The sequence below is a fragment of the Myodes glareolus genome, chromosome 4 (genome assembly GCF_982192425.1).
Source record: "Myodes glareolus chromosome 4, mMyoGla1.1, whole genome shotgun sequence".
Classification (NCBI taxonomy): domain Eukaryota; kingdom Metazoa; phylum Chordata; class Mammalia; order Rodentia; family Cricetidae; genus Myodes; species Myodes glareolus.
In genome coordinates this window covers 53,546,133-53,570,298 of record NC_142029.1, presented here as the reverse complement: position 1 = coordinate 53,570,298, position 24,166 = coordinate 53,546,133, and the positions used below count along the sequence as shown (strand labels likewise).

Genomic DNA, 24,166 nt, shown 5'->3' with positions numbered 1-24,166 from the left:
ACATAGGTATGCATGCATACATAAACATGCATGTATGCATTTGTTATTAGAGGGAAGTGAATAGGAAATGGTAGATGTGGTAGAAGAAAAGAAGGAGAGACAAGAGAAGAAAGTGGAAGAGAATCAGCACTTATTAAACCTCGACCTCACCTAGGCAGAAGGCAGTGGGGGCGCAAGGATGCAGGTGTGCTGTCATCTGGGAGTTAAAGAACAAGCTTGTAGAAACCTCTTTCTTTAAGGAGAGAGAGTGCCATGAGATGGATTGGGAGCCTGTCAGGGAGCGCTTGTCATGACATTCAGAGGGAGAACAGAAGGCACTGATTTGGGCTTTGTCTCCCCTAGGTACTGGACTGCTGTCTCACCATGAGACGAGTTATCTTTGAAGTGTTGCTGAGCAGTATAGATAGCATGACTTAAAAGTGCAAGTCCCTAAACAGGATTCAACTCCCCAGAATACAAATGCTGAGAGAACCAAATGAGGCTAGGAAAAACCAGCCCAAGACATTTCCCTTAATGCCCTGGAGAATGCTGCCAGTCCTCATAATTTAAAAGATCCTGGAATCGGGGGTTTCTGGGTATTAGTATCAGTTTTGGATTATTTATTTCTGTTTCATTGGAGGGCTGTCAGAATGTCAGAAATTTTATTTTATGATGTCTATAAAGCATCCACCTGAAGTAAAGTAATGGACCTGGGAAAGTGTGGCCTTGCAGAGTCCCTGTTCAAGAGGAGAACACAGTCAGGACAAGCTGAGATTAAGACCCACCAGAGAGGAGAGAGTGTAAACTAGATTACCGCAGAGAGATTACTCCCGGGTAAGCCTTCAGGAACTCCTAGCCAATTCTAGATTTGGCTTGGATGCTGCCTTCCTTTCCCTGCGCCCACTCTGCAGCATCACATGAGAAGTCTCTGACTACTCTGCCTTCATCTGCACTTTGGATAGATCGCATCACTGAATCCGGCTCTTCATCATGTCCCGTGGCTACAGTCCCTGCCAAACCGTACTGCAAAGCTTACTCATGGTCCGTTGGGCACTTGCTTGGCTGCTTATTTTGTACTGAGTCATGTAGAATGATTGGGAGAGGTGATCCAAGCTGATGATTGGAAATGGACTTGCTTTAGTACTCACAGAAGGCACTGGTAAAAGCGCCCTGGTGAAGCTTCTCCTAGAATACATACCCCAACAAATCCACAGACACTCGGACAAGCTCAATCCATGTAAGCAGACCACAAAGTCCATCAATGCAAGGGATGGACACTTAGAGATACAGGAACCAAATGCTTACTGCTGGATGTTATTCGGATAGCCAGTTTTTGTTGGTAATGTTAGACAGCAAAAGCTAACTTGTCTATGCACTCTTTCCTCACATTCACCAGAATGAGAGTCCAAAAGTGAAACTCCGATTAGCCTGACATAAGTCTGCTTTAAGGATCTCAATAACAGCCTTTGGAGCTGAGTTATGTACCCTTACCCCAGATGTATGTATTTCAGTTCTAATCCTTAGTGCCCCAGAAGTTGACCTTATTAGGAAGTAGGATCTCTGCAGATGCATTCAGTTCAGAGGAGGTTATGTTGGAGTAGGATAGGCCCTAACACAATATGATTGATGTCCTTATCAAAAGAAGAAGTTTGGAGAGAGGCTGGGGCCTGGGAGAACCATGTGGACATCAAGGCACAGGTCAGGATGCTCTGTCTGTAAATCAAGGAAGAACAGCACAGACTGCCAGAAACCCACTGAAAATGAAGAGAGACATCATGGACACTGTTGTCCCATTTTCTGGACTCCAGAACACTGAGACAAAGATCCTTTCTGGTTATTCTACTTCTGGAATTTCCAAACCAGTGGGTTGTGACCCCTTACAGGAAGCACATCTCATACACTCTGCATACCAGATATTTACATTATGACTCATAACAGTAGCAAAATTATAGTGATGAGGTAGCAGCAAAATAATATTGTAGTTGGGGATCACCACGGCATGAGGAACTGTATTAAAGGGTATTGGCATTAGGAGGGTTGAGAAGCACCTATTACTTTTAGGATGAAGTTCAACTTCCTTCATAAAGTCCATACAATCAACCTTTCCCAGTCCGAGGCTGCCCGTGTGGTCTCATTCCTCATGCAAGTCTCCTTGACTTAGCTTCTGTCTACTTTTAAGTCCATTAAACTATCTACAGCACATCAGTGAATTTCCTAAGAGACTCTGTCTGTGCCAATCCCTTCGCCTCAAGTACCCTTTCCTTTTTTCAAAAAAATATTTATTTATTTATTTGTATTTTATGTACAAAGGTGTTTAACTCACAGGTATGTCTGTATGAGGGTGTGGGATCCCCTGGAACTAGAGTTACAGAGAGTTGTGAGCTGCCATGTGGGTGCTGGGAATTGAACCCAGATCTCTGGAAGAGCAGCCAGAGCTCTTAACTGCTAAGCCATCTCTCCAGCTCCTTAAAAATCCTTCTTAATACTTTCCATCCTTTGCTACATCTGACTCGGTACCTCCTTACTATTGCTCCAGATTGGGTATTGTCTTTGGCAACTTCCTCCTGACTTTCCCAGTCACAGCTGTGGGAAAATGCCCTAGTGAATGCTCCCCCAATGCTCCCCAAACACTCTCCAGATATTTCTGTCCTAATATCGGGCATAGCGTGGATTGGGTGCTTATTATATGCCTTGTTCTCATCAGTAGCCCTCACAAAGGTTTTTCCTCGAAGAAAAAGTCATCTTCAGTCTCTGCATACCTAGTTGTCAGAATACACTTGGCACAGAATGGCTAAGTGGGTCTTAGTAGAAAGCGCCTGTGTGTGTTCTTCCGCAGACACACACACCGATACATCCTCAGAACAAGAGAGGCACATTTTGCTCATATGGCAATGGGCAGATGAATTTTCTTGGAAACAAAAACACTCAATTGAAGCCCAAGCGTTGTTCCACATTCTTCTTCATTTCCTTCTATGTGTAACTTCCCACCTCCACACGGCTTATGTAGCCTTTAGACGTAAGTGACTCTGAATTATTCCCACTATAGGCCTTTCATCTTCGAGACTGACAGCTTATGCTCCACAACTCTCAGGAGGGAGAGACTATTATAACTATATTTTTGCTTACCAAGAGAATTGTTAATGGTTATCCTGGAGGGGAAAAATCTATAAATATCCAACCTGTAATGAAGCCCTAAGCTTACTTTCTTCATTGACTAATAAAATTCTTTTCCCGTGCACTGTCGGAGTGACTACAGAAATATACCACACCAAGAAATAGACAAAACCGGGCACGAATTTTCTTTTACCTGCTTGGTCCTCAGTTTGGAATCTGATGACAGATTGTTGTAGGTATAATGTGCCTGTGTGACTCCACAGAAGAGAACAGCAACTATGCCTGAAATTCAAAAGAAGACCAGTCAAAGCCGAGTTTCTTTCCCATGTCAAAGGGCTGGAAAATGGACTTGATGTCAGGAGAGGTAAAACTCGCAATAATTACCGTTATAATGAAAGCCTGGGTAGATCTTGCTACCTGCTTTAAATAGGCCTTGCAGTTGAAACATAAAGAAAAGCATTACGCGGTAGTCTCTGACTAAAAATGGAAGTAGTTTCTTCCTGGGGAGAAAGGATCCTTTAGTCACAAGTTAGAAAAGCTAATCTTAGAAACACATGAAGAAAAACAGGGAGTCAACTCAGGGCTTCCCAGAGCCAGTGCCAACAACGGTGCCACAGTTTTCCATTAAACGCTGGCACATCTGCTTTCCGCTGTGCGCCCTGGGGAGCCTGGAGAGGTTCCTGTCGTACCATAATTTAGTCTCAAAAGCCGTGAGTCACACACCTAAGACATGGACAAGGGTTTTGTTGCTCTTTCCAGTGCTTCTACTTGCCAAGCAGGAGACAAGAGACCTTATGTGCTCCTTTGCCTCTCTGGCAGAGCTGGGTGTACTCTTTCTGCAGCTGAGGACCAGTGAACACCTTTGCCCAAATCACGCTCTTCTTGAAGGGAGCAGGGCTGTGGTCTAGTTCAGTGAGCTTCCCACCAACCCATCCCTGGCCAGCTGCAGGGAATGTTCTTAAGCCACGTTACTCACAGCTTTAAATGCTACATGAAGTCACACATGCCAGATGCCCCTGAGGGACAGAGAATAGCAACAACAGGACAAATGTGTTACTTGTTTCTCGGCTCTGCCTCTGATAGTGTCCCTGGCCTGGGTGGGTTTGGGTGAGAGCTGCACTCTACTTTGAATTAAAGATTAGATTAATTATGGGAAATTGGGCATAGAGGGGGGCTTGGGGAAAAGCACGGGAGATAAGTATTCCTCAACTCAGAACAAGAGGATTGCGCTGAATTTTAAGCAGCAGAGGCTTTCCATCTAAAAACACTCATAAATTAAATGCTGATGACTCTTAAGAGTATAGCGCTATGTGAACGGAATACTGGCATTTCAAATGAGCTGAAAATAAAGAATTTTAAAGGGCTGGGCTTTTTCATATGTAGACTGCATGTATTTATTTACATATTGGTTATTTTTCAAGTTGGTATCAGATAAAATATTGTTTAAACATGTTAATAGGATACTAGCACATAGCCATTTCCATTGCTTATTTCTTTTTAACATGTTTTACATTTGTAGATAAAGAATAAAATCAAGCAGGAAAGTTTGCTAAGAAATACACACACACACACACACACACACACACACACACACACACTCACACTATACCTAAAGATTTTTGGTAAATTTTTAGTTTCCTAGCTTGTCTTGGGAAATTCTAAAAAGTAAAATATTTTTATTTTTCACAGAATTTCTATCAAAAATCAACCAGTCCCAGGAATGCTCAAGTGAGGTAAGGATGCTGAGGTAGGAGGAGGATCACCATCCATATACTGTTGTCGTCAAATGCTTCTCTGTGCTTATTTGAAAATACGATGAAGCATTTCTCTTAACCACTCTGAATCAGCATTCGCTGACCGACTCCCCCATTCCTGGGAAACTAATTTAACAATATCCTGACAACCCGGAGAGGACACAAATACATGGGACGGTGTGGAGAACAGTGAATTAGTTCATTCTGAGAAAAAGAAAATACTGAGAGACACTCTGCGGAGCCAGAGCTCAGCATGGTGGACACCTACAGGGACCTGGTTTCCTCTCCCTCTTCCTGCTTACTGCATTGCTGCTTCCTTGCACACAGGCTAGGCTCCCAGTGACTCAGCAGCCCTGCCTGCTGCCTTCCTCTGCTCAGCATGGCCCGTCTGTCTTCATTTTCTCTGCTGTTCCTGCCTTTGGCTTCTCCTCTCACTGTACAACACCAATTGCATTCTTTGTCCAAGCCCAACCACTTTTCAACTCCTCTCGCCCCGATGTCCTTTCCCAAGCTATCATCATTTCTAGCTTGGACAACAGAATGACTTCCTACGCGAAACCCTTGACTTCCTAGTTGGTTTCTTATATTCTGTTCATACAGAGATAGTGACCCTTTAAACACATTTCTGGTCATGTGTGTCCTCTGCCCAGACTTTGGAACATACTCCCAGGGTCTAGTCCTGTCCTTTCCTTCCCTGCAATTCTCTGGCCTCATTTTAAACACATTCCCTCCTGACTCGTGGTCCCTACTATACATATCCTGCCACAAGGTCCTTGAGCATCCGAGCCCCAGAATTGGGAGAGCTCTTCTCAGGAAACCCTGGCGGCTCCCTCCTTCCTTTGGATGTCTCTTCAGATGTCACATAACCAGACAGACCTCCCTATTCACTTTGTAAAACTGACTCTTTCATCCTTCTCTGTCCCTCTTTCTCTCCCCGCTCCATGCTATATACCGCCACCTAACAGTTTCTGCACTTGTCTGTTTTCCTGCCTTCTTTACAGAAGCAGAGCTTACGAGAGCCTGTGGCCCCTAATTCTCAGAGAAGCATGGGACACTTGCGAGTGTTGTAAATAAATAACTGAATATTTCTCTCCCTGTGGAATAAGGGAGAGACTAAAGTCATTTACTGAAAGTCACCTTGGAAGTGACAGCGGTATTGCAATATTCCCCCAACTTTCTTTGCTTTTTCTGCCTACATTGGGCCATTGAAGAATGCTCTGAGGTGGTCTCTATCTGAAAATCGCCGTTTCTGATAACCCAGGGAAGCAGATATCTGATGGTGGGGATTACATCTCCGAGCTGACTTGCCCCATCCATTGAGCAGACTCCCTCACTCTGCTGCATTTCGCCTCCTTGCCTCCTCTGCAACACTAACTTGCAATGTCCCTGCAAAATTCTTTCATAACCACGTGTATGGCTCCATCTTATGTATGACAAACCGTGAAAATCATGTGCTCAGAAGCTTGCTGCTGCAATTAAAGTAAAGCAATGAGGTTGATTTGGCCTTTAGTATTAGCATACATGATCATAATTCTATAGCCCGGTAATTAATTAAATCACACAAATTACTGTGATTAGAATGACTTTTACAAGCCAAACACATTTTGAAATTGCCTCATCTAAATACATCAACTAAGCCACCCCCTCCCCCCTTTTTGTTGTTTTGTTTTTTGAGACAGGCTGTCCTGGAGTTCCCTTTGTAGACCTGGCTGGTCTCAAACTCACAGAATTCTGCCTACCTCTGCCTCCCGAGTACTGGAATTAACAGCGTGAACCACCAATGCCCAGCCAGCCACCCCATCTTATCTGTAGCTTCACACTGTGGTTTCAGTTATCTGTGCTCAATTTTGGTCTGAAAATATTAGATGGAGAATTACAAAAACATGTCAGTGTAAAATAGCTTTTATTTCAACTTATTGTTTTAATTGCTCTTTCAATTGGTATTTGTTATTACGGATCTCTTACTGTGCCCTGTAGGCTAGGTAGTGTCTAGTGTTCAGGCATAGGTGGGGTCTTGGACCAGGAACCTCAGGAGCAAAGGGGAACTGTAGCATCCTTAACATTTTCGCTTGTAGAACAGATTCAGAGTCGACAGCACTCTGTTTCTAATGCATGTTTTAATTGTAACGGTACTTCTCTACACCCATGCTAGCTAGTCCTTTTGCTACTGCCATGTAGGGCCCTCCACAGCAGTCTTACATGTTCTGTGTCTCAGACAGCCACACGTAAGAGACAAGAGGACAAGGGCTCTTTGTGCTATTCGCCAGTCAGTGGTTTAGCTCTAAATCCACCTTCCCTCTTGACTCTGATCCCAGCTCCAGGCATCACAGGTCACTCTCTCCTGTGGGTGCTGTCTTCTTCCGTCAGCGCAGCCCTAGGGGGAGCACAGCACACTGGACAGAGGACTCCCTGTTCATGGCTCTGCTTTCTGCTCAGCGGCACCTTACAGTGGTTCTTCCCATAGTTCTGCTGTCAGGTTCGGCCTTCTTTCCCATTCCACTGTCTGCCTTTTATGGCACCTCCAGGCCAGCTCCACACACGTCTCAGAAAACAAGGGCAGCCAGAGAGAGTCTTCCGGGCCAGAAGCCTAGGCGCTCCATCTCTAAATTCTTATTTGTTTCTAATAGCTCTGCCTGGTCCTGCGGTTCACACGGGCTGTCTGGAATGACCTCAGTTCCTTCTTTGATTTTACTAGTGCCACACCACCAGGCCACCCAAGTGCCTGCATTCAGCTGTGTGTCAGTGGCCTAGTGGCTTCTCTCTCTCTTTTTTTTTCTTTCTTTTTTTGACTGTTTTTTAAAGGGACTCTTGGGGCCATCCTCTCATTTTAAATTTGGATGGTTTCCAGAACCCTTGCATGCTTGCCATTTTGAAATAAAAGCAGCGTGTATTTTCCCATTTAGAACTAGGACTATGGGGTATATCAAAGCAGGCAAGACTTTATGTCCTTAGAGGCCTCAACTCACTCTCTTTTCAATTCTCCATCTGGTCAGAATAGGAGGTGATAAAATGTAGCTGGGGTTTGAGACAGAAACAAGTGGCTTGGAATCAGGAATAGGTAAGACCTAGGAACACGGAAGAAGAGATGGAGTTCAGACTGGGGCATGTTTTCTTGTTTCCAGTCGCTTGGCCTTTGCAGAACATGTGTACAACCCCCCAGTGGGGTATGAAAGCTCTCATCATTGGATATGTTCAGGATAATGATCATCTTCCTCTGTAGAAAGGGCTTTTTTTTTCATCAAGTAGAAAGTAGACTTGATTTCTATGCTTTACTCATTCCTAAATACATTTTATAAATCCCCTGAGTTAAAATCTCAATTTATATTATATATGAATATATTATCTATTAGATATACTTACTTAAAGTATATATTATTAAATATAATATCTATCTATATATCTATTGTGTGTGCAATAGTCAAAAAAAAGAGACTATGGATTTGAGAGGGGAGGGAGTATGACAGAGGTTGGGGGGAGGAAAAGGATTGGGGGGATGTCATTGTATTTTAATTAAAATGAAATCGAATAATCTCGTTTAAAGAAGCTGATTGCTTGTGGATTAGAGCTGCAAATAAACTGCTTTATGAAAAAAAAATACATGGAAAATGAGGATTCTTGCAATGTCTGTCCCAAGGACGGAGGCAGCTCAGCAGGAGGGACCCACATCCCCTCTTCTCTCTCACTGCTGTTTCTCTCTCCTCAATTGCCTGTTCTCAGCACTCCTGGAGATCACAGTTACAGCCTGTCTCTCTCCTCTTTACATACCAGAAGCCTCTACCTTTCTGCAAGTGCTCTTGTGACCCAAAAATCTGTGTTAGACAAGAGAATTTCTGGAATTCAACCAGAGTTAATGAATATCCAAATCAGCAAGCACGAGCAATCTTATTGAAATGCAATTATTTTAGAGTAAGGCCCCATACTCTACATTTTTATAATGTCAAGAGATGTTCTAGTCCTTAGACGAAACCTAAGAAATAATCACTGACCAAAGTCAACTCATCCTTGGTCTCACAACTTGGCCTTAACCTTGCACAGTCCTAAGATGAGAACTTTGCTTGGTTCTTGATTCTTTGGGGACTACACATGGCTTGCTGCCCTTTTTTATTTCTTATTTTATCAGTGTCTCTTGCTAATGCTAAAGAAGTTTTAAACATTTGTGTGTGTGTGTGTGTGTGTGTGTGTGTGTGTGTGTGTGTGTGTGTTTTCTGTTTCTACTTCTCTGGTTTTCCAGAATCGACATGATTCTGTGAAATAAATTTTTGTTTCAGAGAACAATTGTCATGTGGAACTGCTGAGGGCTTTACTTATTTTTTTTTTCAAAAAATAATACTGGTGGGTTAAGAAATTACTTACACGGAGTAAATTAACAATATATTTTGCCATCAATTTAGTTCAGTAAAATTTCTCCTCCAAGACAGCAAACAACTCTCACCATTTAATTACTACAAAATGATCATATCTTTTTATCTACGTGTCATAGGATCAAAAATTAACAAAAAGGCATAGGCAACTGAATGTGCTTATTAGAGATTTCAAAGTAGACTTTTCTCAATGAAGCTGGGATTGAAGATAAAATCAAATGAGAAATTATAACTTACTTAGAAATAAATATTCCTGAGTGTTTATTTCTGCCCAAACCAAGGGAATAAAAATGAAGTGATTTGGAGGAAATTTCATAGCTTTATATAGAAGTTACTAGCAAAAAGAAAGATTGATAGTGAGTGGACTATTAACTTCAAGAAGTTAGACATGTGTCATAAAATAGATTAAAAATAAGTATACTAAAGAATCAGCTAGCATCTACTAATACAGATGGTGGTAAAATCCAGAGTGGTAAGACAACAGTGTGCTCCATGCCTCTCAGAAGGTAGGTCTCTGTCCTACCCATGCTGCCATTTTCTGACTCTGGTCATGGCTATAAAATGTGTGTTTGCCAGGTCCAGCACGACTTGGGAAACCTAAGGAGGACAGAGTGGGAATGAAGAGACGATAGACATGGAAGGAATGACAGAGACACACACAGAAAAGCTGGGATTGGGTGACACCTACATGCTGCCAACCTGGGAACTCAGTCTGTTTATTATGACCAACACAGGAACGAAGGGTTAGCTAGTGTCAGTTGGGAGGTCTTTATGGGGGGGGCGGGTCTTCAGTTGTAAACATCTGGGAAGAGGAGTTTGTGGTTGGATCTTCCTATACATTCTCTCAATATTCTCACAGGGACCAGGGAAAGGCTCTGCTGTTTCTAGGGATCGGAGGCATTGGGGTCCTTGACATGGCTATACTCATTCACTCCGGATTTTATCTGCCTCCCCACTTACAGGTGGTATTGGCCAATGACTTCACATTTTGAGGGCACAGCTTTCTCATTTGGATAGCTCCCAAATGTTTCATAGGCTTGTTCTGAGTCTAGAGCAATATGCCATAAATTAAAATGCTTTCCCAGATAAGCATATTTCTTAAAGTCAGTAACTATAAAGTTTTCCCATAAGTATTAGAAGCGGAAGAAATGTAGAAGACATGAAAGGAGAGAAATGAGCCAAAGAAATGTATTCAATGGACAAATACCACCTTTTCCGTTGACATGTGTGGTGGGAAATGCATGCTTTTTTACATTCTGGAGCCTTGGAAGACATCTGCTGCCTTCTTCCCCCTCCTTACTGCAATGATGAAAACAGGTGAATATTCCTCTCTCCTAATAATCTCACCAAGGCAGTTCATGGTTGCTCTGTTCACAGTAGCTAGACCTGGAAACAGCCTAGCTGGCCACCAGCTGATGAATGCATAATGAGAACATGGTATATTTACACAATGTAATATTGTTGGGCTGTTCGGAAAACTGAAATCTGTGGGTAAGTGGATGGAACTAAAAAGAATCATTCCGAGTGAGACAACATGGATTCATGAGGATAAAAGTCACTCATTTCCCTCACTCTGTGATGACAGCTTTGAGTTTTCAGATATGCGTGCTTCATTGGGAATACCCATAGAAGTCAAGCGAATTAGAAGGGGCTTTAAAGGGAGGGGGCAAACTCAGTGATATAAAGGTTAAAGGGGAATAGTAGAACAGGAAATGTTAAAGTTAGGGGAGGGAGGACAGGATAGTGGAGGGAATAGAGGGAAGGGTCAGGAATAGGTTAACCTCTTTTGGTGCTGTTAGTCTGTGAGTCCCATAGACCCCTAAACATTACAGGCTGTTGCCAGTGTTATTGATTACCCTCTAGAACTTGATAGTCAGCCCCTATTTCTGAAGACATCTCATACTTGAATCATAGAGCATAGGGAAACCAAGCTGATAATGATCTGGAAGCTTCATCCCTACTGGCTAGCGTTCAAAGTGCTGGAAGGTGCTATGCATTTGACTGGAGAAGAAAAGCAATCATCAGTCTTACCCAGCTGGGAACTCCTGGAGCAGCAGCAACGCCTAATCTGACCAGACACACCCTTACTCACTGGTGCAAAAGTGGCACGGACACTATAGGAGCAGCCACCCACTTTCCCATTTGATTTAAGACCTGCTTCTACAAAATGCAGCTCATACCTGGAACAGTTACTGGGGCCAAGAGTGTACAACTAGACAGGTCATAAGCCCCAGAGGAAAATCTAGCACTATTATTTTGCTCAAAGTACATATTATTAAACCAACTCCTAGTGTGTGGGAATTGCTACCCCGAGTTATATCTCCCTGCCCCCATTTGAGGTGCTTATCTGCAAAGAATCTTAACTTCCCTCTGCTCCTGGAGTTGGATGAGGAAGTTTGAGTGCACGTGATTATTCCTTGATCCCTGCTGGGGTCAGGTGATAGTCCCTACTGGGGACAGGTGAAGGTGGAGTGCATGTGATCAGTCCTTGACCTCTACTGGGGTCAGGTAAGAGTTCCTCCTTGGGTCAGGTGACAGTCCCTTCGCAGCCCCTTCCCCATTTGGTGCCATGGTATAAAAGCTAGCCCCAGCAGTACAATAAACGAGCTACTGTTTCACCTCAACCTCGTGCTCTGTGGATTTCATTCAACCTGGACACCCTCCGCCGAGACTCGTGGTTCCAGACCGTGCTGGCGCGGTAATTGGAGGTCCCCACCGAGATCGGAAAGGTGAGGAAAGTGGACTGGGTCATCCTGTAGCCGGCCAGGATGTATTGGGGATTAAGATATAATTAAAAAATAAGAGAAACTTGAGATAATTAAGAGATAAGAGATAATTAAGAAATGGGGAATACCCCGGGTAAATCAGAGTTAACGAGGTTGTTGAAAGGAACAGCTGTAAAGACTAAGACTTTGGATGATTTTCTTAAAACTATAGAAACGTGGAGTCCCTGGTTCATCACCAGTGGAGCCCTCAATATTTCTGAGTGGGAACAAGTTCGTGGGGATCTTCAAAAAACTTTGAAAAAGGAGGGGCCTGAAGTCCTGCCTATTGCCATGTTCTCCCTTTGGAGACTGATCAGGGATGCTTTGCTTACAGAGAAAGTCCGGGTTAAGCAGGCTTTAAAAGCAACTAAGCTAGCTCAGCCCGGTAAGGTAGAGGAGCGAAGGATTAAAAAGAAAAAGCCTCCAGACAGGGAGGGGCAAATGAGTCATGGGACAGAGTTTCCTCTTAGAATTTAGGGGCTCATCCCAAGCTCACAATTTTCACCTACTGGTGTTTTTTGGCAAGGGGGACTCATTTATTGGTTACATCTACCCGCTTCCCCTAAGAAGGTAGTGACCCCATATTATGAAATGGTGCTACAGCTTCTATGGAAGGCATATGATTTTAGTTTACAAGTTTTTGGCAGGATCCCAAATAAATTTCTAATCCCTTATCAAAAAGAGGAAATAACAAGGCTACAGAGGGTTCAAGATGGATGGACCTTGTTTATCACAACCACTGGAGACAATTTTGATAACCATTATCTTGATTCTCGTTTAATTTCATTTTTTAAGAATCATCCTGTTATCTTTCCAAAAATTATTAAAACTTCCCCCCTTAAGGGAGTGCGTTCAATGTTTACTGATGGTTCTTCCAAGGGCTATGCAGTGGTGGTCTCTGGTTCAATTAAAGAAAAGCAGCCCCTAGGTACGATTTCTGCCCAAGCTGCAGAACTCACAGCCTGCCTTATGGCATTTTCTCTTTTCAAGGATCAACCCTTCAATTTGTATACTGATAGTATATATGTGGCAGGAATTGTTGGGCCATTGGAAACCTCGCCATATATATTACCTACCTCTCAGGTTTTCCACCTTTTGGTTCAGCTGCAAAGTCTTATATGCCAAAGAGTGTTTCCTGCCTTTGTTGGCCATATTCGGACCCATACTGATCTGCCAGGGCCCTTGGCAGAGGGAAATAAGCTTGCAGATTCCCTCACCCGCCCAATGGCATTGTTCCTTTCTGAGGAACAACGAGCCCGTCATCTTCATGAAAAGTATCATTTAAATGCCTCTTCTCTAAAGTTTCACTCTGGCTGTACTCTAGCTACAGCTACTCAAATCACATCCCAATTTCCAGCTTGTGCTCCATTTCATAATGCCCCCAATGAAGGTGTTAATCCTCGAGGCCTCCGTCCTAACCACCTTTGGCAGATGGATGTTACCCATTTGTCTCAAGCTGGCAGACTTAAATTTTTACATGTTTCTGTAGACACTTATTCCAAGGTAATTTATGCCTCCCTACATTCAGGAGAAAAGATTAAGGACGTTATTGCTCATTGTCTACAGGCTTTTGCTTATATGGGCATTCCAGATTTTTTCAAAACAGACAATGGACCAGCTTATACCAGCCAAAGGTTTGCAAAATTTTGCCAAGAACATCAAATTACACATACCTTTGGAATTCCACATAATCCCACAGGACAGGCCGTAGTGGAGCGCACGCATGCTACCCTTAAACAATTTTTTTGTAAAATAAAGAAGGGGGAGTATATCACCTCCCCAAATGCCCAGTTATCTACAATTTTATACATTTTAAATTTTTTAACAGTAGATAAACAAGGTCTATCAGCAATGGAGAGACATTGGCAAAAACCTTCCCAATCTCTGGGTTGGGTTAGATGGAAGGATAGTATCACGGGACAGTGGCAATCACCCACACCCATGTTGGCTAGGGTGAGGGGGGCTGTTTGCGTTTTCCCTCCAGGAACCAAAAAACCCATCTGGGTGCCGGAGCGGAATGTTCGGCCAGTGGAGCCAGGCCCTACTGGTCCTGACAATATGGATTCAAGTGAAGAACATTGAGGAAGCCCTGAGATGGGCACTGGTGAGGAATCCACCCATACTGATGCCAGTAAGTAAAGTAAGCTCTGTTTTTCCATCCTTTTATTCCACCAATTATACTTTGGGAGTTCCTGCAGCAAATATAGCGTTAGAAAGATCTTCATTGGATAATTTAACGTTTGATATATCTCATGCCCTCTGCTTTCGGAAGATTAGCAATATTTCAGAGATGCCTACTATCTCTCTTTCTGGACCATGTGTGGTCCTTAGTAATTACTCTCTGGGAGACTTTTCTTCTGATTCTTCTGGGCATCCTTGTTTTGGATTGAGAGATATCTTTTACCCAATAAATTTTAAAAGAAATGTTTCTGGACTTCCAACTCCTCCGAGACCAGCTCCCTTATGTTGGAAGACGCCACAATCCTTCAGATTGTACTTACCATTATCTTGGGGAAATTGTGCTCCCAAGGAACCATGGAAATTGGAGGGAGATCAATATTTATGGTGGTTTGGTCACCGACCTACCTCTAAAAACTCCTTGAGAGGGGCCTTTGATTACTCTTATAGAAATCCAAATATGCCAGGAGTTTCACCTACGTTCGCAGGCATGTTTCTCTGTGGCCCTCGTGCATGCACAGATATTAGGCCTTTAGCCCTTCAAAGGGGCTTGGCTTTCAATGCTACAGCCAGATGGAACACATCAGACATCTTTGAAACATCCCTCCAGATTAACTATGCAGCGGGAATGAATTTCTCTATTGTCAGTCTGGCTTGTGTTCTGCCTCCCTTTATGTTTGTCTCCTTTAATGGGTCGGTCGGGGAGGATGGTGTCCTTGATTGTTCTTCCAGCTCCTGCTTTTTGAGCAACTGCTGGTCCCCGACTGATGAGTCCATGCTGATGGTGAGAATTCCTGCTCTGGTTCCCCTGGTGGTAGAAGACCCACATGATGGACGAGAGCTTATCTTGTATCGAGAGAAAAGAGACTTCGGAATCACCGCCGCAGTCATCGCAGCCATCGCCATATCAGCCACAGCCGCCACCGTTGCGGGAATCACCGTGTCCCAGAATGCAGCGACTGCAGAGACTGTTAACACTCTTGCTGCCCGTGTTACCCAGGCCTTAGAGACTCAAAATACCATGGACTCACATATTCAATTAGGGATGCTAAATTTAAATCAGCAAACAGCCTTATTGCAGGAACAGATTAATGTGTTATGGATGGTGCAACAAGCTTCTTGTTCTCATTTTTATCATTCTGCCTGTGTGACCCTTATGGAAGTGAAAAATAAGTCCTTTGAGGTGCAACGCCTTAATGCTTACCTTAGAGGGCCTTGGAATGATTCCTTTGTAAACTTTACCCACTCTTTGGTACATCAGATTATTGCAATTAATGAAACCCATGTTAAACCTATATCTGCTGAGGGATGGTGGAATGCCATGGCCCAGATTGGTGGTTGGGCAAAGCGATGGGGAGGTGCCTTGTCCCTGGGGATCTTGGGACTAGTAGGGGTAGCAGTAGGTCTGCTCCTCTTAAAACGACTTCTAAACACCTTCACCAAGACTGAGCTTGTCCACCATCAGGTGTTACTCAGTCTGGCCCATGACTCTCCCGGAAGTCATGAGGTATGGGTGCAGATGCTGAAAAAATGAGGGTCTCCAAGGACGGGCAACCTGTGGGGTGACCCTCCCGCCTAAGACAGGGTATCGGGGGCCCAGTGACGGGTAAGGGAAGGTACTTCCCTTGCAGGACCTAAGACAGGACCCCTCATTATAAAATAAAGTTGGGGGAATTGTGGGAATTGCTACCCCGAGTTATATCTCCCTGCCCCCATTTGAGGTGCTTATCTGCAAAGAATCTTAACTTCCCTCTGCTCCTGGAGTTGGATGAGGAAGTTTGAGTGCACGTGATTATTCCTTGATCCCTGCTGGGGTCAGGTGATAGTCCCTACTGGGGACAGGTGAAGGTGGAGTGCATGTGATCAGTCCTTGACCTCTACTGGGGTCAGGTAAGAGTTCCTCCTTGGGTCAGGTGACAGTCCCTTCGCAGCCCCTTCCCCATTTGGTGCCATGGTATAAAAGCTAGCCCCAGCAGTACAATAAACGAGCTACTGTTTCACCTCAACCTCGTGCTCTGTGGATTTCATTCAACCTGGACACCCTCCGCCGAGACTCGTGGTTCCAGACCGTGCTGGCGCGGTACTAGTGACCTATCTTTGTAAACTTTCATTAATGCATAAATAAACCCTTATCAGAGAAGCTTCTATTTGCAGTCGGTGGTGATTAACACGAAAAGACCCACAAAGGTGATTAACACAAAAGAAAAAGAAGCTGTATATTTCCCATCCCAAAGCAGGATGTCCATATCACAACCCTTCCTCCAAAGACAAGGGAATTGTTGCAGAAGACGGGGCTGAAAGAATGCAAGAGCTGAAGCATGGGAAATCACAAGGATACAGTCTTTTCCTGGACACAGCAGGGCAGCAGCATGTACGGGCTCACAGTGGTTGTGACAGGACACACAAGCCCTGTGCCAGCTTGAGCCATTCAAAATCCTAGCATGGAGAACAGAGGTGAACACTAAGTTCCACAGCTAGATGAGAAGCTATTGGCAGCAGAACACTGCCAGGAGAGGGAGAGTCTGTGGTTTCCTTTAAGAATGTGCCCCTGGTAGATCCACCACGCTTTAGTGGCAGGCTACTAAAAGATATACAGGGTTCATGGATATAAGAGCAGCCTGAACTGGACCACGTGATTTATAGTAAAGAAGACACAAAATGGGTGTGTAGGGACTGGATGTACGACCTAGAAAAAGTGGCGGGGGATGGGGGTGAATACGATCAAACACTTGGAATGGAATTCTCGACTGACTAATAAAATTAAAAGAGAACTATTCTTCATGTTGTATCATATAAATCATACTGGTTCTATTTCTACCACCTCTGGAAAAACAAGCAGCCATTAACTGCAGCTCTGGAAGAAACCGGGAAGTGGTGGAGAGCAAGTGAGAGTGTCTGACTCATGTTTGTGCACAAAATCGCCTTTCAGCGCCTGCCCACGGAGCTTTCAGGGGTGGGCAAGGTCATAAAAGGTTTGGCCACAGGGGCTCATTTATGCAATTTTGAACAAAAATTAGAACCAACACTTTCAGTCACTAGCTAAAAGAACTGTTTTGAGAAACCACAAAGCACACAATTCAGTTTAAACTCACTGGCAAGGAAATCCAGGAAACAGCTATTTGGTAAAAATAATGATACTGGTGGTATGTAAATTATTTCCAGAGAGGTCAGTTTTCATGGAACAGTTACTGCCTTCTTAGTAACTGAATGCTATTGGCACCATTGTCTGTTATTTATGCTTCTGGACCCCCTTAGAGACCTCCGTATTAATTTGCTTGCTTGCATGACCAAGGTTCATCATCCTGTGATTGGAAATTATGTAAAAAGAATAATGCTACATTGGGAACGAGGAGGCCTAGGACCCATAGGCGATTGCTTAGACACTGAACAAATTGGATGATTGGTTCAATTTAAATTAATTGCTTTCCACTAAATCCCATTGTCTTCTCAGCAAATTAAGGAAGGCGGTCTGCATTAGTGGTTTTGAAATGGGGTAAGACAACTGAAAGGTAGAAGAAGGTAGGAGAACTTCATAATCTTAACAAGCACTGTTATGTATTGCAAAAGGAATATAGGTACTCCTATGAACAACAAATGAAAACAAATAGAAAAGTATGCAGCACATGATGGACCTATTTATATTTTAGCCTGTGAGAGTCAAGAAACTCTGCCAAGCACTGCTGAAGGTAGATAACTTCCCTACACATCTTCCAGCTTGGCGTGCCTGTGGTATGAACACAACAGCTCTTACACTGTGTCAAGGTCTAGGGAAGATAGAAAGGAAGGACCGCATGGGGCCCTACAGATGCACACTGACTTCCTGTCTATCTCCGTATCCTTAAGAGTTGTGTCCACTACTTTGCTATCTGTATTATCTCCAACCCATAATGGTTTCTAGAACATACAGGGGCTCAAATAGTTGTTTGTCAAATTAATTCCTCTCTGTTTGGGGACATGCTTATTTACCTTGAAAAGAAAAGCCAGGGTGAGGATTTCTATCCTTACATACAAACAAATGTCTATGGGGATTGATTACTAGTAAAGTCCATTTCCCCCTTATATTTAACAGTTCTGTTCAGTCCATGATCAACTCTAGTCTCAGATATAACATTATCCTGTTCTCATTAAAAGTCGGCAAGGCCTTCAGACAGAGAAGTGTAAAAATAAACGTCTGTCACACGACGCATGATTTTCTTTGACATTAAATGCAGACTTGAGGGGTTTCTAAAATTGAGAATATTTCATTTCTAGACAGGAAATATTGATCATATTACAAGAACACAGAAAGAGAGTAAGAGAGAAAACAATGTGTCTTGTTCTTACACAGTACTCTGAGGGTTTCAAGGTTGATGGGCTATTTTTCCAGGATACACACTTCTTTATTCTTGATCTAGTACAAGAGTCGTTCTGACAGGTTTGCTGCTACCACAGAGCGGGAAGAACTTGGAACGGAGAAGTCAAAGATTTAACGGAATGGAAAACTCCTTCAGGGAATATGAAGGAATCTAAGTTTCCAAAGAGTACATTTACTGTCCTGTTCCCCTTGTTTGGCAGCTGGATAGCTTGGTCAGGAATCTGTAGACTGTAAGAGGGAAACAGCAGGAACCTAGGTTCTCATTCCGACTACTCTGGCGCAGACAGAACACACATTTCAGCATGGTTTCATGTCTAGGTTGCAAAGTTTTTAAATTTCCACTAAGAACTGCCCCATTCCCCACCCCTGACTATCAATGTAAGGGAATTCTTACTAATGTACAAATGTAGTAATGAATTCAGGTCGCCTTGAGGGGTGGGGAAGAAGAGAAAATTTTTGTTGTTGTTTAGACCCCTGACATTTCCCCTAAAGTCTTGGTAATGCTTCAGCCTTAAGCCCACCTCCAGTCCATTTCCTTAGAATCAATGGACACAACTGTAGTGGGATACCTGGAATTTCTAATTAGTAATTGTTCCTATTAGCGGGAGATGCCTGCTCTCATGTGGCTGTTCCACACAGGGAGGATCCTGAAGGTTTTTAAGTGAACTAATTGTTGTCAGTGAGAATTCGTGACAAATGCCAGTCTTACAGAATCTAAAATCACCTGGAAGAAGGGACTCTGGGCATGCCTGTAGGGGGTTCTCTTGATTACGTTAGTTGATGGTCAGTGACCCTCTTGACTGTGAACAGAACCCCTGCCTGCCAGGAGCACTTGGGCTGTCTAGATGGAGAACACAAGCTGAGTACTCAACACATTCATCGTACCAGTCTTCTGCCTGCAGGTGACCAGGTGCTTCAAGCTCCTGCTGCCTCAGACTGTACCTTGAACTGGGACCTAAACTAAACTTTCCATCCTCAAATTGCTTTTGTCAGAGTATTTAATCACAGCACTTGGGAAAGAAGCCAAGAGATTGCCCTTCCCCACACTGTTGGAGTGAACAGAGCCATTGAGGTGTGTAGCTGGAAATACCCTTGACTGTCCCTTCTGCCATCACCTGTGCGCTGGTTATTTGTGTCACAGTATGGCAATTTTTATACGCCCGTGCAGAATATACTTCTCGAGAACTCATTTTACTTTTCTCGCTCTGCCTCCTGACGCTACGAGGTATTGGTTGAGAACACTCACAGTGCAGAAGACAGGGGTAAGATTATCCATGGCTTTAGTTACTTGTACAGGTAGCTTGGTTATTGACATGAATGGTAATTTGGCTCAAGAAAGTACAGGCGTGTGCTGGTAAGCTACAATAAGGGGAGTTGTGTTGTGGGATATTTGTACACTGTGTGGAAATGTTTTCTATGATTGGTGTAATAAAAAGCTGACTGGTCAATAGCTAAGCAGGAGGTATAGGCAGGACTTCCAAGCAGAGAAAGAACGCTGGAAAGAAGAAGCTGGAGTCACTGCCAAATAGGGAGGAAGCAGCATGGGTAGTATGGAGAGATGAGGTGAGAAGCCGTATGACAGAACATAGATTAAAGTAAATGGGTTAATTTAGGTTGTAAGTGCTAGTGGGACAAACCTAAGCTAAGGTCGAGATTTCATAATTAATAAGTCCCCATGTCATTATTTGTGAGCTGATAGTTCAAAAATATCTGACTACAAAATTATCTTTAACTGACTTGTGCATGCTGCATATTCCATACTTGTGTTGATACAGATATATATGCTACCTTTAAAATTTATGTTTTCAGAACAAAAGAACCAGACACCAATAAAGTCAAGTAGCCTCTCAGAATGGCTCTATTATAGTTTCTTCAAAACTCTGCAGTCAGAGCGACTGCAAAGCTGCTAACTGAGATGCCCCAGCCTCACAGACTACTCTAGCCCCACTTCAGATAAACTTTATACTTTCCTATCAGAGACTAAATAAAAAATAACACAGCTAGATCTCCCAGGACTTGACCGTTATCTCATTTTTCTCTAAAGATGCCACTACCCCCAGACAACAGGAAACAATCTAGAGAACATGAATGATACCCACATTCCCAAGAGGTAGAGTGCGTAGTTCTTGGTCATTCAGTGGGTTATAGATATTTGTAATTCTTTAGGGGAGTTGGTTACAAGTTGTTATCAGTCATGGCCAGGAAAAAAGTTAAACAAGGAGATTATATTCAGGGATCTCTTTCTGAATGGAAAAAAGGGGAATATAGTATAGAAATGATGGGATAAAATGTGGATTTTTGTATCTAGTTTTGAACAATCACTAGTCTCAAATATTTTATATTGGTCTGGATCTTTATATATTTATGCAAATTTAAGGTTATTTTTGTAAGAATATACTTTATATTTCTACTCTTGCTTAAGATATTTTTGTATATTGATACAAATTTAAGGTTATTTCTTTATACTATATATATGTTTCTACTCTTGCTTAAGGTATTGTACCTATGCAGCTTATTTAAAAATGTAATGTAAATTTTTACTCTTTAAAAAATATTATTATAAACCATTTAAGATAATTAAGAAATGCAGGTTAATAGTTAGTGATCTATAATAATAAAACTTGTAGTCATGTTAGTGTTCTCGAGGTCATATAGAAATATATTTTATATAGATAGATGGTTATCAAACACTTGAAAGATATAAAGAACATGGCATTTAAATTTTTTTAATCACACAAGACTTTTCATGACAATGAAACATATCTGCTTCTGACAGCACCAATTTACTTCAAAAGAGGAGAGTGGGCATCAAAGTTCCTCCATATGGAAATTTATGGCAAAGCTATCCACTTGGCAAAGAAACTGCCCTTGCCTCAACTGCTGTCAGAATGCTGTCCAAATTGAACAAGCAGGACACAAAGTGACTGCCAAACTTTGCTAAGACAAGGTAGGACACTCCTTCAATATTTCTGCTTCACAGAAAAGTCTATCAGATATTCTAGACCAGTGGACTAAAGATGGATGCCCCACTATTACAGAGGAAACTTGGGTGACTGTCCAGGCAGCCAAATGTCTCTGTTGTTTCGATAATTTTGAAAATTGCTTGCTCTACACTTCCTGTTTTCTCAGGTAATATTACAGCCTTTTCATGCCTTTGATGGGGTTGAAGCCTAGATAGTTACAGTTTTCCTTGTTACCAAATTTAAAAAGAAACTCACAAATGAGGTATAAAGTATATAAATCTGAGACTCATAAAAGTTTAAATTGTCTATCTAAGAAAATGTTTTGAGGTATAAAAATAGTTTGAAGATGGTAATACAAGCTATGATAAAATGATTTAGATATAAAACTTTAAATTCATCAAGTTAAGATAAATACTAGAATATTTTCTCCAAATATGCTAAATACAAATAGATTTGACATTGTAAACATAATTCTTACTTGATAACTGTTATTAATATATGCAATTTTACTATATTAGAGTTAAAATCTTTCCTTTTTATTTAGACAATATGGGGGAAATGTTGTGGCATATTTATATACTGCATGAAAATGTATTGCTGTGATTGGTTTAATAAAGATCTAAATGACCAAAAGCTAGACAGGAGTTCAGAAAGAAGTTTCTGTCTCACCCGGTCCTGCAGCTGTTCAGTCCCAAAGAAATACACAGAGGCTTATATTAATTATAAATTGTTGTCCAGTTAGCTCAGGCTTATTATTAACTATTGTACAACTTAAATTAACCCATAATTCTTGTCTATGTTTAGCCATGTGGCTTGGTACCTTTTCTCAGTAAGGCATTCTCATCTTGCTTCCTCTGCATTTGGCTCTGCATCTGGTGACTGACTCTCTGCCTTTCCTCTTTCCATAATTCTCTTAGTCTGGTCACCCTGCCTATACTTCCTTCATGGCTACTGGTCAAGCATCTTATTAAACGAATATGAGTGATAAATCTTTACAGTGTACAAGAGCATTATCTCACAGCACAGGAGGTATAGTCTGAACTTCTGGGCAGAGAGAGGAAGTAGGAGGAATTTAGCTGCAGGAGATACTGGGAGACATGGAAAGGAATGGGAGGTGCAAGATGGAAGAGAGGTAACACCACATGATAGAACATAGATTAATATAAATAGTTAAGTTATAAGAGCTAGTTTGGAACAAGCCTAAGCTAAGGCCAAGCTTTCATAATTAATAAGTCTCTGTGTTGTTATTTGTGAGCTGGAGGCCCAAAGAGAAGTCCGACTACAGAGATGTGTGCTATACTTGCTTACTAAACTTACATCAGGGCATGCTTGGCCATGGTTCAGTGTGCTAGTAACTAATATCCTTGGGAATGATGGGTACTTGTTCCTGCAGCCTGAAGGCTCTTGGTAAACACTGTTCCTTATCTGCTGGTGAGTTTTGTCTATGTGAGCTTTACATCGTCCTGTCAGTGTGAAATCCAGAGCAGTGTTATGTCAAGAGGTGCCAGGTAGATTTATTTTGAGAAACAGTCCCAATTAAGACCCTTAAGACAATTTGCTCTAGGTACTGAGCATCATAAATCATACCCCAGCCCAGTCAGAGGCATGCCAAATGGAACACAAAAAAGCCGAAAGCTTTCTTTGGAATCTTCAACCCAGTTTTTCAACCCAGTTGGTGAGATCCTAAGGATGAGACGCAAAGAGTCACAGAGATCAAGGAAAGTCTCAACATGTCTGGTGAAGTTATTGGATTGGGAGAGCTATTTTCTTCAGGTATTGTGAAAGAGAGAATTTCCCAGGTTCCCTTCCCACTCCACAAAAGCCTTTCACGAACTGACCTGACATGTGTCAGCTCTTCCTTACTAGGCAGTGTAATTAGGACCTGAGACTGCAGACCAACAGAAGCATGTGGGTGACAGGACAGACAAGATCTCGCTGTTGTGGTCCACACATGTGCCTAGCTCATCTTCGTTTCACATCTTGGTCAGTTGTCCCAGAGAACGAACCAGATCAAGACCTGCCTTAGCTTCTCGGTGGTTATTTATGTATTTATCTTTCACAGAGCCTTTTATTCTCTAGGCTCACACTTCAAAGCCCATCAGCGTTGCTCAGCAATCAAGACTAGTTTCCTTCATATTTGACAAGTTTATTTTCTCAGAGGGAAACCATTCCAAGCTGAATAAATAGTGGGCTATATGGTTTAAATTTTGTGTGTGAGAGGGAAGGCATGTCATACCCTTTCCTTTTCCTCCAGTGGCTATGAAATAGGCCCCAGGATTCTAAAAATGGAAGATGCATTTATTACAGCAGTGGCTGGGAGCAGGGAATCATTAGACACTGTGTCAGTGTTGCCCTCGGAAATCACACACTTCGCTATTTAATGAGAGTCCTGAAAGTTTGCTTCTGGCAAAAAATGGGACCCCCAAAGTCTCTGCTGGGAAAGAGATTATAAAAATGCATTTTCAAATAACCTTTCCAGCTGTGCTTCTTTGTTATCTTCATAAACTATGCATCAGCTCCTATGACAGGATTCAATTTTATTAGGGATTATGCTATACATAATGCTGCTGAGTTATTTTCAATATTCAATTTAAAATAATGGCTTTAGTAACCTAATGACTTTTAGAAAGTAGGTCTCTGGATGGGGAGATTTCTACCTGATCAGAAGTCAGGGATGCAGGTAGACCAGGCGTCTCTA

At 42.5% G+C, this 24,166-nt stretch overlaps 1 protein-coding gene across 1 annotated transcript in view; it reads right to left on the bottom strand.

Annotated features, from left to right (window-relative positions):
* Positions 1–24,166, bottom strand: part of Slc9a9 (solute carrier family 9 member A9) — a 551,770-nt gene that overhangs the window by 263,617 nt on the left and 263,987 nt on the right. The window contains exon 9 of the mRNA XM_048452510.3: positions 3,287–3,375. Coding sequence (XP_048308467.3) covers positions 3,287–3,375 — 89 coding nt within the window. The remainder of the gene's footprint in view (positions 1–3,286; positions 3,376–24,166) is intronic.